Source organism: Athene cunicularia, assembly GCF_003259725.1.
Source record: "Athene cunicularia isolate RWA chromosome 2 unlocalized genomic scaffold, athCun1 chr2_part1, whole genome shotgun sequence".
Lineage (NCBI taxonomy): Eukaryota > Metazoa > Chordata > Aves > Strigiformes > Strigidae > Athene > Athene cunicularia.
The window spans coordinates 111,607,496-111,624,768 of record NW_020799095.1 but is presented as its reverse complement, the minus strand read 5'-3'; the positions used below and the strand labels follow the sequence as shown (position 1 = coordinate 111,624,768).

Sequence of the window (17,273 nt, the reverse complement as noted above, 5' to 3'; positions counted from 1 at the left end):
AAAAAATCAGGTTTGTGTAGTGTCAGAGTACCTGAGTCCCAGACTTGCAGAAAGATGATGGCTATGATGGAGGCTTGTATTGCTCAGAGACTGGAATCTACTGCCTTTGATGGAGATTTTTGCCTTGGGAATGTTAGCCCTCTCTCCAGAGGTACATCCTATCAGAGAGCGGATGAAAAAAAAAAAAATAAAAAAATCAGTGGATTTTGAAATACAGAACCTTTATTTTTGCATGGGCTAATTAGAAACATGCCACAGATACAGAACCAGAGCCATACGTAAAGTTCTGAGTCAGATATAAGATTATCTGAAGGAAAAAAAACCTGCCTTTTCCGTTCAACAACACACGGCTTGTGCAAGTTCCCAGTTATTTCATTCAGGAAGAATCAAAGTTTCCTTTCAGCCACAGAAAAACACTGAGCTCTGACTCTTTGTGTAGCCAAACACAGGGCTAATAGCAAAGAGTCATGCTGAATTAACCAAAACGTTTATTACTTATATTTAAAAAAAACATATAAATGATAAAAAGACTTTTAAAAGACAAAATTCCTCCAGTCCCAAGGACAGCTCTGAGAAGGCTTCACTGGGCTTCAGTATATGATTTTGAGTGAAAGCCATTAACATGGAGAACCACTGAGAACCTCTGCAATCTACTTTTGGAGTCAATGATTATTCTTACAAGACGACTGCTTTGGTTTACATTGTTGGGGCTGCTTCCCCAAATGTATATGATTACTCCATTTGATAAAGGTCACATAAAATTCTCATATTATACTCCTGAAATGTTAATCTAGATAACCAAATTAAAATCAGAAGCATTCTGGAAGTGTTTTAGCTAGGTTTTACTTTTCCTCTTTAACAGAGAGTTCACGAAGGCACAGTATTCAAAGCATTTCCATCAGGATCAGCAATGATGATGGAACAGGTGGCAGTGTCATTTTAAGATGCTACCCCTGGTCAGCAGACACCAGAAGACAGAAAATTCTGCAACTCAAAGAATCCAAAATCAAATGTAATGGGATGTTCTCTAAAACAGATGAGCAAAGAGAATGCAACTACCAAGGTCAGCCATGATTTTATGAAGGAGAGACCACAAAAGGACCATATTCTGAACTTCCACTGATTGCTAACAGCCATCTCACAGTTTGCACAAAGCAGCTGCAACGTGCAGCTCCCAGGAGACTACAGTGCAAAACATTTGTGGTTCCAGTATTCAGCTTGAACAAGCTTTCAAGCTACCTTAACTTCACGTTTAGAAGAGACCACTAGAAACACTAAAAACAAGGGCCAAGAGTGGTGATGAAATAAATTAACTATTCACTTTGAAGTTTAAACCTTCCAGACTGAGGAAAGAGCTTAAAAAAAAAAAAGTAAACAGTGACTGAACCAGAATTGAGTGAATTCCCACAGGAATAAATGCATCTGGTCACTAGGTGTCAGCCTTGCCCGTGCCAGAAGGACACTGGCCCTTCTCCCCACCCCGGTGAGCAGATGCAACTCTCAGTACTACACAAATGACCACAACAGTCTTGTAATTCGGGGAAAGGAGCAGCGGAGCATGTTGTTTGTGTGGGATGCTTATGTACCTGGTAATATAATAATTACTACCCTCAGGTTTGGATGCTGGAAACAACAACATGTTTCTCCCATGCTGAGGGGACGTGACTGGAGGTGAAGTGCAGAGACAGCGGAGGAGATATACTCTGAAGCAATGAATCAGTAACTGTTTTGCAAGCCTCACAGTATTTACTGTTTATCCTAAAGCACCAGTCCCTGGAATAATGCCATCACATGAAAATGCTGGCTCCCACTTAAATCTGCTTCTAGCCTTGCTGGTTACAGGAACAATGCTTGGAAACAAGATCCCTGCAGGGCTGAAAACTCTAAGGACAACAAAGAAAACCTAAAATAATCTTTAAATAATTTATTGAATGCTTACAGTTCAGAACAGTACAGTCAGCAGAAACAAAGAGTAATTAAACATGCAGCATTTTCAGTGGTGTTTGCAGAATACTGGTACATTTCTGATTTTGGAATCTCTCCAGATGGAGACTTTCATACCTTGATGCTCATGTTCCCAAGTCTGCACAGATCATCTTTTCTTTCACTAGGGCCAAGTACAGTACCACAGCAGCATGTCAGTGCTCACAGTGGTCTGCCACCATTGCAGTTTCCTAATATGCTGCAAGCAAAGTCATTCAGCTCTGCTGAGAACTGGGAAAAAGCAAGCACTTTCCACAAGAAACAGAAAAAATTACTTGACAGCTTTTTACCCTCCATTTTTTTTCTTTTAGGTCCTCTTAATGGACAGATAAGCTTTTCCACAATAAACAAAAAAATCATAGCACCCCAGTGCTTGGATTCCCTCAGATAACAACCCAGGTAGAATTTTGCAACATGTTGACATCCTCCCTAGGGTAATTCAGTTCATGGTCACTCCACAACAAACAACTGTCTTTAACGATGAACCTGGAAGGGCTGGAGCCTTCCAATACCAACAGTAACAACAAAATTCAACAACAAAGTCACAATTAGCCCAGACATTTCACAAGTCCTAGAAGTCAGTGCAGCAGCAATGTCCCAACAGCCAAGTCCAACATAAAACCAGTAGAATAATATTTTGACTGGAACAGTCTCAAGCTTAGTACATGGCCCATACTCAGACTGCCTGCTGTGGTGATTAGCGCAATTGCCTTGCCAAAATAAAAATAAAAAAAATAAATAAAAAAAAAAAAAAGGGCTGACTGACTGTCTGTTCACTAAACCCAAATACATTATGAGGTTTTGGGAACCCAGAATCATTGAAAACAGGAGAAATAGCAAGTCTAAATCTGTAGGGATCAGTCCCAAATCTGTCTTTTATACAGACAACACAATTCATCACAGTAGTTGTAGGAGGGACCCTAGGAGACACACTGAACTGCATGTTCTCGCAGTGAGATAACAGCTATGTTTAAATATCTCAATTACCTTCTCTAACCAAGCACTTGCTGATGCAGACACCCCAGAAGGGCACTACTGTCCTCTCCCAGTTTTTCTTTTGCAAATTCAGGTGACTAATTTCCATGCTTTGCTTACAGAGGAAACACATACATTAGAGTTAGCACAAACATCAGTAACGTATTGTACAAGGGCCAAAGGTAGGCAGGCAGGCAAATTTTGAATGGCAATACCAATGCAAGGTTGGGAACTGGGAGTCATCCACCTTGAGGCACAGGCTTCCCAGTGGGTATGCCACTGATTTCTATAACCTGAAAAAGCTGCTGTCTCCAATAGCTGTAAAATAACACTGATTGTCTGATTGCTAGCATTTCACCTCTTGTGACACCAAGATGTCCTCTGACTTGTTTTTTATTACATCAGAATGCTTATTTTCAGAGACACATACAACCCAGTACATCAAGCCTCAGAAGCTCCTGATGGTGAGTTAGGCAATCCACACTGGTGAAATGTGGATCCCTAAGGAGAACGCCCAACCATTAACTTCATGCATCTCAGGGCACTGAAAATACAGAGTGGGATTCAGCTCCAGATACTTAAGTTCACAGAATCATCTATGTTGGAAAAGACCTTGAAGATCATCTGGTCCAACTTTGGGTGTATACAAGCATGCTATATGTTAAAACTACTGTCACAGTCAGTGGAGCCTAGAGTGCAATTTGGTTGCTCAAATACCTGCTCCAGGCTAAACAGTGATTCTCCAGGCTCCACTGACTATAGCAACCAATCACATTACTACTAAGAAATGAGCTTAAACAATTGTCTATATGTGAGCAATGTAAATTTAGACTTGCATTAATTTTGAAATGAAGACAATACCTTGCTATACTAATTTTATAAGGAACTTGGATTCTAACATTTGAAGCTTTGAACCCCAGCTACGTTCAAAGTAAATAAAGCATCTCCCTTGTCAGATATTATGAGCGAATTTATTTTCTTAACTGAAGGTATTCCACATTGGGAACAAGGCAAACTACACCAGAATAAAAAAAAAAATTAAATCCAGAGAGCTAGTTTACTGTAATTTTACACATCAACTTATCTTTGATAGACTGTTCTACGTACACAAACCTCTAGCTGTCATTACCAGCCCAAAGAATAATAATAAAAATATTAACATAGACTTTCAGGCAAATTTATAGATTACAGACCAGACAGGACAATACTATGTGGAGACAGAATGAACCTTTCAAAGAGTATGTTCCCAATAATGCAAAGAAAGATGATTTCGGCATCGACGCATTGAACACAAAATTATCTATCCATTTGGACATATCTTGTGGGTGCAATTTTGAATTAAGTGCACAGACACCCTTCTGGAAGTGCTCCCTGGATCTGAATAAACTCCGAATCCATTGCTCAAAGGGCCCTCCAACCCAGTTGGCCTGTGTCTTGGAATCTACAAGGTTAACAAGTAAACAACATTGCTGTTGACATTTTTAACAACAAAAGCAACACCAGTCCAGGAAGCTCAAGCCACGAAAAACCCCCTCGTATAAACAGATGCAAGAATGATCAACACTTTTCCTGCTCCAGAGGCACATAAAACAACCAGATTTTCAAACGCAGAGTGGGCCAGACAGGATGACACTGTGAGAATGATTGAGCCCTGTAGTTCCCACCACTGCAACGGGAGAAGCAGAAGAGGCTTTGGGAAGATGCAAATGCAACCGAGGGAATATTAACCAAAGGAGACAGAATAAATCTGAGGATAGTCTACTTCCACTGAGAAACCAATAATTCTTTAGATAATGCCATATATTTCTGCTACAAAACACCAAGATGGGTCACCCGGGCTAGGAGATGAAGAAGCTTAAAAAGTTCATAATTTTCCTCTTAATGGGTAAGAGTTCTGTCACACCTGGACTTCTAACTACATCTTTTCATAGTCTAAACCGTATCAATAAACTGAAACACAGACTGTGAGTCATGTAAAACTATTCCCATCTGATCATCTATCAGGAAAATTGAAGAAATAAATCTGCATATGGAACATTATGCCATGTCTGTCCAAAATGGCTGTTTTCTTTCTTATTTTAGATATATGTAAATATAACACTTAAGTATTTAAAATACAAAGCTTGTGCAACAATTTCAAATTAAGAGACAATTTTTTACAGAACTTGTAAGTACTCAACAGTGCAAAACTAGCTTTGCATTAGCATTTTGAATTTTAGCAGTAAAATAGAAAATAATAAAATAGCAAATAATAAAATAGCAATGGGAAGCTATCTTCATAATTGATCACTTTTATATGACTTCCTGGAACACTAACATCAATTGTGCTTGTATGTCAAAACAATGTTGGCACGCTGCCAGCGAAGATTCAGATCAGGGCCACTGATTTATTCATTTATCCCTTTTTGGAAATGAGTGAATGGTAGAGTCAACTTTTAGTTGTTAAACACAAATACTGTAATACGAAGTACAATGAATTAAAAGCCAGCCTGTCTTTGTTGTACATATAAGTAAAAAAGAAAATGCATCTATTTTAACTTGCTCCAAGTCTGTAGTCAGCCACCTGTAAGTATAGTATTGACTGGCTGCTGTTAGTCAATCTCATAAGAAATAGGTGATTTCTAATTATCAAGGTATGATACAACAAGATGTGTACTCATTCAGAGGCTCTTATTTTTATTTCAGTCTCACATATGTAATCAGTTTTATCAAGGAACCATTCCAAAGTATGATGTTGTTGACAAAAATTGACACGGCTTTCAGTATTTTATGGCACAAATGTTTCTTTTCCTTAGTTACTTGATAATGCTTTTCCGGTTACACCAGATTGGGTGCTTCTTACCATGTAATACATTGTTGCATATGAAAAACCATTATCAAAACAGGATATCCAAGGCAATCATTCATCTTATGAACATGAAAACATGGCACATACTCCTAAATAAAGAGAATGGCCTTAGATGCCAGTGCTGGCTTAGAGCCTTACATCAGTGAGCCTGACCCTCATATAAACAAGAGTCCACTGGGAAGCTGTTTATTACAGATTTATTAGAACCCTTGTCAATAACTTACTTGTGCTTTTGATAATTCTGTATTTGGTTGCCAGGAGACTTGTTCCTGACGAGATAAAGGGAACAGGAAATCCTCTATAGCCTTGTCACTTTTTTCACTAGTAAATAAAAATCAGAACAACCATTATAAAATACCAGCTACTGTAAACAGAAGAGAGGAAAAAAAGGCGAGCATTGCATGTTATAAATAAAGCAACATACAACCCTTTTTGCCCTCTCCAATTATAAGATGATAAAAGATCACCTTTATAAAGTAGAATGACCGGATTTTGTGGAACGTGGCTGTTTTGGCTCCAAGGTATTTGTAGCGTTATAGTATCAGAGCCAGGATACAGCTGCCTTGTGACTAAGACGTCGTTCACTGAATAAGTGCTATCCAATCCCTCAACGTCACCAGACATCTGTTTCCTGTTTTCATTCTTTCTTTCACTGTTATCATTTTATCCGAGTTACCCTTTCACCTGAAAACCATTTAGAAACCTAAAGAAACCAGCGTGTGCATGCGTGTGTATATCAAAGAAATCGATTTAGAAAAAAAAATTGCTGAGAGCAATTTGTTCATTTTAATACAAAGAGCAGGAGTGGAAACAAAGTTGCCTTCCCTCCCCCAAAATACACAATGATACATAAACACTTTTGTCTTCTGGTCTTCACTAATATGACTAACTTCCTTCTTAGCTTCCAGTTAAGTAGCTTTCCTGTTGAGTACCACCACCTCCACAAAATACAATTGTGAATTGATTCATAAAAACAGAAACATTATGGCACAAATAAGGGAAGGCAATAAATACTCTTTACCCCCCCAACTCCTTCCCAAATGGAGGCAGTAGTATTGTAATAACAAAAAGAAAAAAAAAAGAAAAAAGAAGTATTGCTTGTCATTTAAGGTTCCAAACCAACAATCATCAGGATGCAGAACAGGATACATCTAAAGTGAGAAAGTTATTTGCTTCACATTCAAGTTAACACTAGCTATACTTTTTTGGCATACAGTATTATTCTAATGTGCCAAAAAAGCATTATAAATGATTCAAAAAAGCATGCACCTTATAAAATATGAATGTTAACACCAATAAGACCAAATTCCTGCTATTCACAATCCAATTTTATATTGGTGTTGTTTTGCTATGTTTCACCTATACTTAAACCACAAATCAGGAGAACCACCATTAGTGATAGCATCTAACACACATCAACAACAAACAACAGAAGCTGAAGAGTAAATTGTCAAAAATTAGTGACTTTCCATTGTTAATCTCTGGATTTCAGATTATTCAATCAGCATGAGAACAGAATTTTTTTTTTTTATTTTGTTTTGCAATTACAGATGCTTATATTAACTGACAAGGTAGTTGGTTGAGTGAAGCAAAAATCTGGGCTGGTTGACAAACACCAATGAAAAAACTTCACCTGCTTCTTGTTATTCTCTGAAAGGAAAATGTTTAAAATTTTTTTCTTCCCCCTCCTTGAGGCACATCAGCAAAATACAGGTGTTATACAGGAGAAACAGGAGATTTTGGCACTCGGATGGCTTTCCCTAGGAGATGAGATGGTTTTGCAGCTACAGGAAACTGTAAGTAGCATTTCCAAAGGCACCTGAAAATTGGAAAGCAAGATTTCTCATGTTCCGCTCTTCTGGACCGTTTCCTGCATCCTAATAACCAAATTATCCCTGCTTTAAAGCCAAATTCAACTTCCATTAATTATGAAGCATCTCATTAACTTCTGAGGAGTCAGAGCAAGTTCTGATAGGTTAATTTATGTCTCCTCTCTCAACTTTCAATTTACTGCTTGGTTCATCATCCCAAATGCCCAATCCTAAACTTCTGTTGAAACCAAGAATACTCTTACATTGTAAAAATGCATTTTTATTAATGACATTACATTTGTGTCTGGACAAATTTTAAATTGTTTGAACAATAAAAGCCACTGACTTTAGATGTTTTTTCTCCTAAATTTAGATAGAAAGTTCTCTTAAACTGCACACCCTGTCTTTCTCAATCCTATCTGAAGGAATAAGACAAAAATCAAGACCTCTCAAGCTCTAGAGCCATTGATGGCAGTGGCAAAATCCAAAACATTGCTATGGAATTGAATAGCTTAATTAATTCTTCTGTACTTTGTTATTTCTGGTTGTGTTTAAATTTTCCCCATCCAAATATAGGTGGTCCACTTCTTAGAGGTATTCAAGATACCATTTTCTAAAACATAAATTATAGTGTTATATCACACGACTGTAAAACTAAGTTTTGTACAGCCATGCTTCTGATTTCAAATTGAAGGCAAAAAAAAACCCAAACCGCAAATTATTAGATCAAGTTAAGCCTTGGAATCATCCTCTGAAATAAATGCAACATTGAAACATTCTGTCTGAAAAAATATCTGGCAAATCATCACAAGAGAAAGCGCCCCAACACATACTTCATGTCAGACTCTATACCATTTCCAAGTGTTAAGACTTTTCATATTATGACAATAAAAAAAGTTGAGAGCTACAGCAGAAGATTACATAAACAAAAATTTATGTTTTGTCTAGTACAACAGGAGTCTTAAAAAAATAACAAACACCACTTCATATCCATTATTTCATACCCAGATGTTTCCTGTACACCTGCTGTTGTCCTCCAGTCCTGAACTCATGAGCTATAGTATTTTAACAGCTTCTCATCAGTTGGTTTTAGAACTTTCTTGTCTGCCATGTTTACAATCCATCCTGGAGCTAGACCAAAAAATATCTGTCTAGGATCCTTGCGTGTGCTTAACATTTTGAAGAGCTCATCCTTAGTTATGTCTGGTAAGACATAGCCATATTTCCTGGCAAGTTCAAGCCTGGCTTCTGCAACCTTAGATGGATCTGCCAGGTACCCACGATTCCTGGCATCTGTATAGTAACGGACAAGATCTTCGGGTGGAAGCATTCGCTTTGGAATAGGCTGGCCGCGCAGGAAAAATACTACCGGCTTACATAAAATTTCTGTGGGCAAACATGAGAGAAAATTAGATACTATGCTTTATAATACATAAAGACAATAAATTACACTTTATTTAGTATTTTGTGCTAAATAAATTATTAAAAAGTATCCAGCAAAAACCCAAATCTTAAGAATATTCTTGTTCAGAATGAGATAGTGGTTTACAAGTATCGCTTAACCACTTAACTCTGGTTTACTCTGATATTTATAGTGACGATCTGAATGACTCATTGCTTCTAATATATTTAGAATGCCTACTTTGGAAAGATACAATAACTAAGCTATTTATTTATTTAAAGGACTGACTTCCAGGTTAGAAGCAATGCATTTGCATGGCTGTTTTCACAGTGTGCCAACAAATGTCAAATTTAGTGTTTCTATAAGTATTTTAAATAAAGAATCAATGGCACAGGCACCTATTCAGTCACTTCTGAGACTATCATCTCCTCCTCAAGTTTTACTGCATTTGGAAAATTACATTCCAGATCCTTTTAACATTAGTATTTTGATTAATTTCTGGATTGGAAAAAAAGAGATTGTATCACTCCAGAGTAATGTATTTTGCACACTAAAAATGTCTATTCCTCTTGTTCTCAGCCTCATTCACACATGAAAGCTCCATTATTGTCAATAAAAACTGCGTGAATGAATATTAGGCAGGATGCAGCCTCAAGCAAAGCAAAGCCTCATTCTTCAGTGAAAGTGTTCTGAAAACAATAGCCATTTTGACTGGAACGATTCTGAACTCTGTAACTTAGCTATTTCCTCACTTTAACTGGAAAAGCATTTTAAATTAAAAATATAAACATCCACAGTGTTTTGTAAATCTATTTTTTGCCCTGAATTTTCTTAGTGTTATTAAACGTGAGAAAGTTAGAAGACAAAAATTCAAAGAAACAATCTTTTATTAGTTCCTCTACTTACAAAGCTACTTGGATTTCTTTAACTGGTTGATTGGTAAATGCCTATTAATGCTGGTAGGGCTTAACAGGTGAATGGTTAAAAAAAGCAAAACTGAAGATGTATTACAGTTCAACATTTGTATAACAATGTGTTGTTGAATCTTCTAGAATGGAAAAAGAGGATGTTTTCCCATTAAGAACTACATTTGAAACTTTCATTGGATTGCTTAATCTTTGCACATTAAAAAAACCCAAAAGAGCAGAAATGAAAATAAATTCTTACCCAAACTCCTTGGATCATAGAACGATGTTGTTACAACACCTCCATTTTTTTCTATGGCTGCAATTGCTAATTCAGATGCCCTCTGCACTTCAATATTTACTTTTGCTGAGAAAATATCAGCACCCTGTAAATTTCAACACAGAGTAACCTTAAAATGAGTATTTTAGAACGTACATTTATTCTGCTCTGCAAAGTTGTAAGAAACGTTAAATCCTGCAACATATTATGATTTGTCTGCTCCCTGCACCAAGATGGGTAACCGAATTGCTCTCACTCAGTCACCTGGGTTTAATGAAAAATCTTTGCCTTTCCAAAACAGTCATACATTTCTTTTAGTACATTCCAGACTTCTATTGTAAAATACCTCTTCAACGTCTTGTTATGTGATCCTCAACTATCATTTTTGTAGTCTCTCAGGTGAGAAAACAATCATCCCGTGGGTATGGGTTTTTTTTTTGCAAACACACAGTGCCCTCTAGTGGATTTATTACCACAAAAATTCCACAGCAAGCTCATTTAGAAAACCAAAGATGCTTCCAAAACATGGGAAAGACAATTCGATATGCTGGTATGGAAAAACTGAAAAACCCAGGCTTTGTACTGCCAGAAGCAATGAGTGTCCTGTCTGCATACCTCCTCCACCAGCTGCACACCATAATCCCTTTTGAGAGGTTGCACTGTTACACCTCTGGCGTTCGTGAGCTGTGTTAAGTCAATTGGTTGCGTGGGGTCAACTCTACCCAAGTCAATCAGGTACTGCAGCCTCTGAAGACTGAGCGGCTGATACTGACGTCTGCGGCTAGGGAGATGAAAAACAAAACAAAACAAAAGCTTTAACAGGAACTTGTCAACTGAGATACAGCACACTGTATTCCATTTTCTACCTACTTCTAAAACTACCAAGTAAATGTTTAAAACACACCCATCCAAAAGCCAAAACACTAAGTTTAATTCAATGCAAATACATGCCCTAGTTATAGCCCAAGACTCCGTTATGCCTTCAGGTTTACTCACACCCACCCGCCTCCAATGTGATATTAATTTTGCTATTGCTGAGCTCAATTTACTCCTGAATACCTCTCTACCTGCTGACTGGTTTAAGAAAGCAAAAAGGATGAAGAAATTTAAGTGTCAGCATTTTTTAGTAAGCTTCAAAGCTATCAGCTTGGTAGCTTCACTGATACATTCAGAAAAACCTGAGGAAAAAAAAACCAAAACCCACAGTCAATGTACCTTCTCTCCCCTACAAATTTAATGAAAAACTATCAGCTGTACATGTTCCTGCACAGGCTGCCTATACCCAAGTAGATTTTTCAGTCCATTACCGCTGTACCTGACATCTCAGAAGTACTGAATGGATTCCTTCTCAAAATATGACCAAGAGGGATATTGTGAAAATATACATTAACCCATATTCCCAGAGGAAGTTGGAATATTTTGTCAATTGCCATCAGCTTCAGTAGAATCTACTTTTGCATTTTTTTAAGTTCTAACCTTACTATACAAACCAATCCTCAGAACAGTTTTCCCAATCCCAGTGTCTATGCCTACTGTACACCAGCTTTGAGCATCAGCATAAATGTCTCATACAATCAGTTTGATCACTGTTATTGGAAATTTGTGAGTGGTAGCAGAAAAACTAAGCAGCTTATCTCTGTTATTGGCAAGCTAAGTAAGAAAGACAAGCAACAGAATTTGCATTGTCAGACAGCTCCTAACAGAGCAAAAGTTCAAGAAGCAGAGGAACAGCACTACAAAGAAAGCAAGGTGAAGATAAACATGCAGAGATACTGTTCAGCATGCTCCCAGCCTGCCACAACAGTGCTTCTCAAGTGCAATTACAATGTTGTATAGGAAAACATTTACCACAGACACTGAAATTTTGCAAACACCAACAAAAAGAAACTACAAAGTATTTTTTTTTTTTGGTTTCCACATGTTGTCAGATGTGGCTAAAACCAGTGAGACCCTATTAATTTCTTGTCGTTGCAGAAGCTTGTTTTTTTGCTATTGTTTTTTTATGAACTGGTGACTACTGTTAACATAAGCTCAGCGTCTGCATTCTGCAGAATTTCCTTTGCAGGACTGGGGATCTACACTCTGTCTTCAGCTATCAAGTGCCTCTCATTTATTATAAATGAACAGGAAGAAATGACAGTACTTGCAAACAGAGTTTCAAAACTATTAAGACTCATAGAGAAAACTTTTAATAACCAGGACAGGTCTGTAAGTTATATTGCAGGCATGAAGAATGGAAATATAAAAATGCACAGCTTTTTGATGGAGTTATATCAGCAAATGAAACATGAACTCAAACTGCAAATTTAACAATTCATAAACAAATACACATTAGTCTTCTCATTCTTATAGGTGCGGCATGTTTTTGCTACTACTGCCTGTAACAGCATTGCACGGGTACAGAAGTTCTCATGTTCACGCCTAAAAGCAACAAAATGGTTAGTGACCCAGGTAACATACATACTACCTTAGGAAACAAAACCAGCTTTAAACAAAAAAACACAGTATTTTGTAATTGTCAGTATAAGTGAAGGAAATTAATAAAACAATGGCATACAGCTCTCCAGGTAAGAAGAGTGACTGGAGAAAAGACATGTTACAAGAACAATCTTAAACATTAAAAATCTGGAAGATGGACATGGCACAAACAAGCACAATGTGAAAAGAGGAGAGAAGTGCCAAACAAGGTAGAATGCCTGAGGAGAACAATAGTGAAAGATGACTTAATGGCCTCATCCAGCAGACTTGATATTAAAGAGCTTGTTAAAATCCTAGGTGGAACAGATGGAGTACAGACAAAGCCTGCAGTGTTGCAGGGCTAAAAAAGAAGAGTTGTGAAGAGAAGAAGAATTGTTTGGCCAGCAGCAATCAGAACTTCAGGTGAATAAAGCGAAGAGAAGTAACAAAGCAAGGCTTTGGATTACACTTCCATGCCTAAAAGTCAACAGGACTGTTCCCAGTTAGTTCAATAGGTTATCTGCTGTGCAGACAGGCAAAGAGAAACAAGCGGGAGTGGAGGAGTGGTCTCAGCAGAGAAGTGCACTCAGCTGTAGGAGGAAGGGTAGCCTGCTACAAATGAGGGATTATGAAAAATAAAAAAAGGTAAACAAGCAGAGTTGTAAAACAACAGAAAATAAGTGAATTCACTAAAAAAAAATAATCTCACAAGAAATGGTAGATTCTGCTGGTAAGGAAGCTCACCATCCAAGAGGAATATCTCATTTTCAGTTATGCCTGTTTTGGCATATTAGATTCTGGCTTCAGAAGAAAGATCAAGAACAGCAAGCAATGATTAATTTCTGAGTAAATGTGAAGAAACTTACCTGTGTCCATCATTAAACCCATATTTTGGTATGACCAAGTAAAATGGGGTCTGACCACCCTCAAAGCCTAATCGGGGGCAATTTCCTCTTTGTTTTTGTCCTTTGTGACCTCGACCACACTTCCTACCTCCGTATCTTCCACGGCCACGTCTTCTTTCCTTGAAAACAATCAATGATACATTTAGCCAACTACTTTGGAGACAAGTATCATATATAAGATTTCAGAGATATTAACAACTGAGCAAAATGCTGATTCTTGAGAAAAACAGAAAAGCAGTTAATATGATTTTTTGAAAAGCACAGCTCTAGGCAGGCACCACAAATAGTCTGAAAGTTTACATGAACATATACTGCAATAAAAGCAATACTAGTATTTAATCCTACCTCCTACACAGTGCACTCTCCAAGTTAAGAGAATTTCCATGCATTAACTATTGCTATTTCCTCCTAGTACACGAGAGTTGCTCAGTGTTCAGAAGTTTCTGAACACTGACAATGAAAAAGGGAATTAAAAAGAAAATAAAAAATCAATTCTACTTCAAGAGGCAGGGGAACAGACTATATATGCTATACACACATGTAACTCTTTCAGGGACTCAGACTTTCTAAAGAGTCTGCAACAATTTCTACTGACTACAAATCCAAAGAGAAGAGTGCATTTTAATCTTTATTATTTTTTAAATTAGGACTGTGATACAAAGCTATTAGTTTCCTGAGCACTTTAAAGTAGCATTGCAGTTGTTAAGTAGAAGTTCAGCAATCTTCTTGCAATCACCTCCTATCTGTGCCAGCAGAAGCATTTGCACAGCTAAACGATGAATGCAATCGAAGAGATAAGCCAAAGTAAAATCCTTTTTGTTTTTTTGAGTTTTTTTTTAAATTTAAAATCCAGGGCAGTTGCATATCCATGAATTGCACTGAATGGTGCAAATATCCACTGGATTTACAAAACAGGCAGTAAGCAAGACTGGACACAGAGCTGGAAGTGACTGCCATTAAATGAAGCAGTACCAGTTCACTCTGACCTAACAGTTTTCTCTGTAAGGTGACTTTAATTCATATACTGAAGAATCTGGAGTAATAAGGCTCATTTTGATTTCTTTATGCTTTGTCAGAGATAAGACAGAGCCACAAGCTTCCTTGCTGCTGTGTTGCACATAGTAGAGTTCACTGTTCAGCTCCAAGAGGCACAACCACATCTTGTGCATCACTTTGATGAATCTATTGATCTTACAGAGTTTTCCCCATTTAAGCTAACATTCACTGCAGTGTGAAGGCCTGTGGAAGGAGCAATGTCACGTTGCTAACTAGTCTTATATTTGCACAACACAATTCACACATTTGTTCTTTTCCATTGTGTTCCTCAGTGTGAATCAGTCAGTCTGGGAAACACATGAAATAACGCATTAGTCTAAACAGTATTTGTACTTCTCATAAGTTAACTCTGGTTAAGTCACAGCACAGTCACTGTTGGATCAATAATCATGTAAATAATTAATTATTAAAGAGACTACAGCAAGTCTCTTCAATTTTTCATTTTTTGTATTCAGCACTCAGCCAGACTTCAAGCACCCCTAATCCTACAAATCACTCTATGCAGCTAAGACTTCAGCACAGAATATTGAGTAAAACTCAGGTCTGAAAACTGCTCATTACATCACGGTACTTGATTATTAGCCTAACACCACAAAGACATAAAATCTGGTGTTTTATGCTCTTTATTGTGTCTGTAAGTTTTCCAAAGTTATGGAGCATTTAATGTGCACTGAAATATTAGTAGAAAAGTACAGACATACATCAGAAAAAAATGCATTAATATATTTGAAACATCATTTAACCTAAGATGCAGCACTTACCTGTATTAATACTAAATAGCATAAAGTTCAAGTGTGCTTTTATGCTAGGCTAGACCATTCAGGCCACCAAAAGCAGCTGACTTGTCCCCAGCGCACATGCTATACTTCTTTACTCACAGTGCCTCTTGTGCTGACACAAGCAGTTGTGCAGCTCCAAGTTGGAAGGTCAGGAAATTAAACTAGATGAAAACTAATTTTGTCTGTCTAGTTTTCAGCTGTTTTAGTTCCCTGCTCTGGCTCACCACATAACCTCTAGCAGCAGTACAAAACACAGAGCAGGTGTGAGCACCTGGAGGCAGAGGGAGGGCACAGCTGGCCCACCCTTTCTGGCGGTTGCCCATACACACACCAGATTCCATAGTGACTTCAGTTAACCCAAGCCTACTGACAACATCTCGTTACAAATAGAATGTAATCAGTATATTGACCAGATTTTAAACTGTCAAAGTAGCCAATCAAAACTTTTTTTTTTCTGCAATTTCTGTTTGTGAAGTCAAATAATCTTAAATCTATTTATTTGAGACTTCATTAATCCCGGGATAAAGTTGTCAAAACACCAAAAGAAAGATACCAGAGAAACAGAGCTGAGGTCACTTGTACAAACTCTAACTAGAGGCAAACAGTGGGGAATACATGCTCATTTCCTAGATGGAGTTGCAAGTTACTTGCTAAAAACCCAGTGAGCATAGAAAAATGTCTTATTTCAAGATTTTTAAAAAAGTGTTTTCCTAAACCCAACTGCTATGCAACCTTGTAAAACAAAAAGTCCTGCGATCAAACACTGGCATGAAAGTATCAGTTCTAGTAATCGTCAAGTTCAGACTACCTCACAGCTTCTGGGTGCTAAGCCTGAAAATACCATTTTGAAGCCTGAATTAGTTTGAAAAACCTTAAGAACCACCACTCCAGCACCATACTGGGTTGCTTCTTCCAGCTCCACTTCACCCTGGCCAAGCTGGGTGTTCCTAGCTCCAAGTGAAGTAACTTGACAGGGGAACCCCAACAGCTGCAGGGGGGGGAAGAATCTCTATTCTCTTGTCTTGCCACAGGTTTATGGGGTTACAACCATGCAGCACTCACCAGCTCTACAGGCATCTCCAGGGAGTCTTGACCACTGACAGGGAAAAATGCTGCTCAGTGCTCCCTATCAGTCCCCTATTCTTAGGACTTTAGCCCTTGAACCTCATACCCCTGTTCACTAATATTTTCCCCAAACCAGGCGGGTTTCTTTTTTTACTCCTCTATCACTTTAGAAGAGGACAGGGAAGAGACTATTTAGTTTTGCTTTTAACAAAACAATAGTAACAAGTGTAGGCTGGCATTAAATTTCTTTTCTTTTAAAGCCTTTTAATCTTTCCTTTACAAATGAATTACCTCACTCCATGAACATTTGATATTCTACACTTTACTGTTTCTCTCCGCCCCCAACGATGGCCCTGAGGTTTAGCTAAAGCCACGCATTAGCCAGTTCTCTGTGGGAACGGCCACGCACACCGCTTACAAGACGTATAAAGGACAAGAACAGGACAAACACAGGTAACAATTGCCACCCACACCTCAGACTTCCCGCGCCTGTTCTGGCCAGGCCGCAAACTCCCCAGAGGCCTTCTGACAGCCCTCGAGGCAACCACCACCGGGGCCGAGTGTGCCCGCTGCCGAGACAGACTCCTGCCACCGCAGAGGAAAGCATGCCCGCGACCCATCCGACAATCTGCAGGCACTCACCCGCTTTTTGGAACCTGGACTGGGCCTTAGGTTGGCCAGACTGACCCTGGGCAGCGACCGCAGCAGCTCCAGAGCCTTGTTCCCGCCATTCCCGCTCATGTCCGCTCACCCCCCAAGGACGGCAGCAACACTCGCCTAGGCGAGCTGCTTTACGACAGAACCGTA

At 38.4% G+C, this 17,273-nt stretch overlaps 1 protein-coding gene across 2 annotated transcripts; it reads right to left on the bottom strand.

Moving 5' to 3' along the window:
- Positions 1 to 5,396: 5,396 nt before the first annotated feature.
- MRPL15 (mitochondrial ribosomal protein L15) lies at positions 5,397 to 17,273 on the bottom strand. 2 transcript variants are annotated; one of them, XM_026842480.1, is made up of 6 exons: positions 17,109 to 17,273; positions 13,528 to 13,685; positions 10,820 to 10,985; positions 10,187 to 10,310; positions 8,622 to 9,003; positions 5,397 to 7,625 (listed from the first exon to the last, which is right to left on the bottom strand). In XM_026842480.1, the coding sequence occupies exons 1-5, from the start codon at positions 17,205 to 17,207 to the stop codon at positions 8,666 to 8,668; spliced, it is 885 nt and encodes a 294-aa protein (XP_026698281.1). In that variant the 5' UTR covers positions 17,208 to 17,273; the 3' UTR covers positions 5,397 to 7,625; positions 8,622 to 8,665. The 2 variants fall into 2 exon arrangements, with proteins under 2 accessions (XP_026698281.1, XP_026698280.1); XM_026842479.1 differs by lacking the exon at positions 5,397 to 7,625 and having other exon boundaries at positions 8,437 to 9,003.

Bases quoted from the DNA above. Each gene is read 5' to 3' on its own strand.
- MRPL15 (XM_026842480.1), bottom strand. From the start codon at position 17,207: ATGAGCGGGAATGGCGGGAACAAGGCTCTGGAGCTGCTGCGGTCGCTG. The intron at 10,986-13,527 runs GTAAGTTTCTTC...TCATCTCCCTAG, and splicing joins GGGTTTAATGATGGACACAG to CCGCAGACGTCAGTATCAGC. The intron at 9,004-10,186 runs GTAAGAATTTAT...GTTTGCCCACAG, and splicing joins CTATGATCCAAGGAGTTTGG to AAATTTTATGTAAGCCGGTA.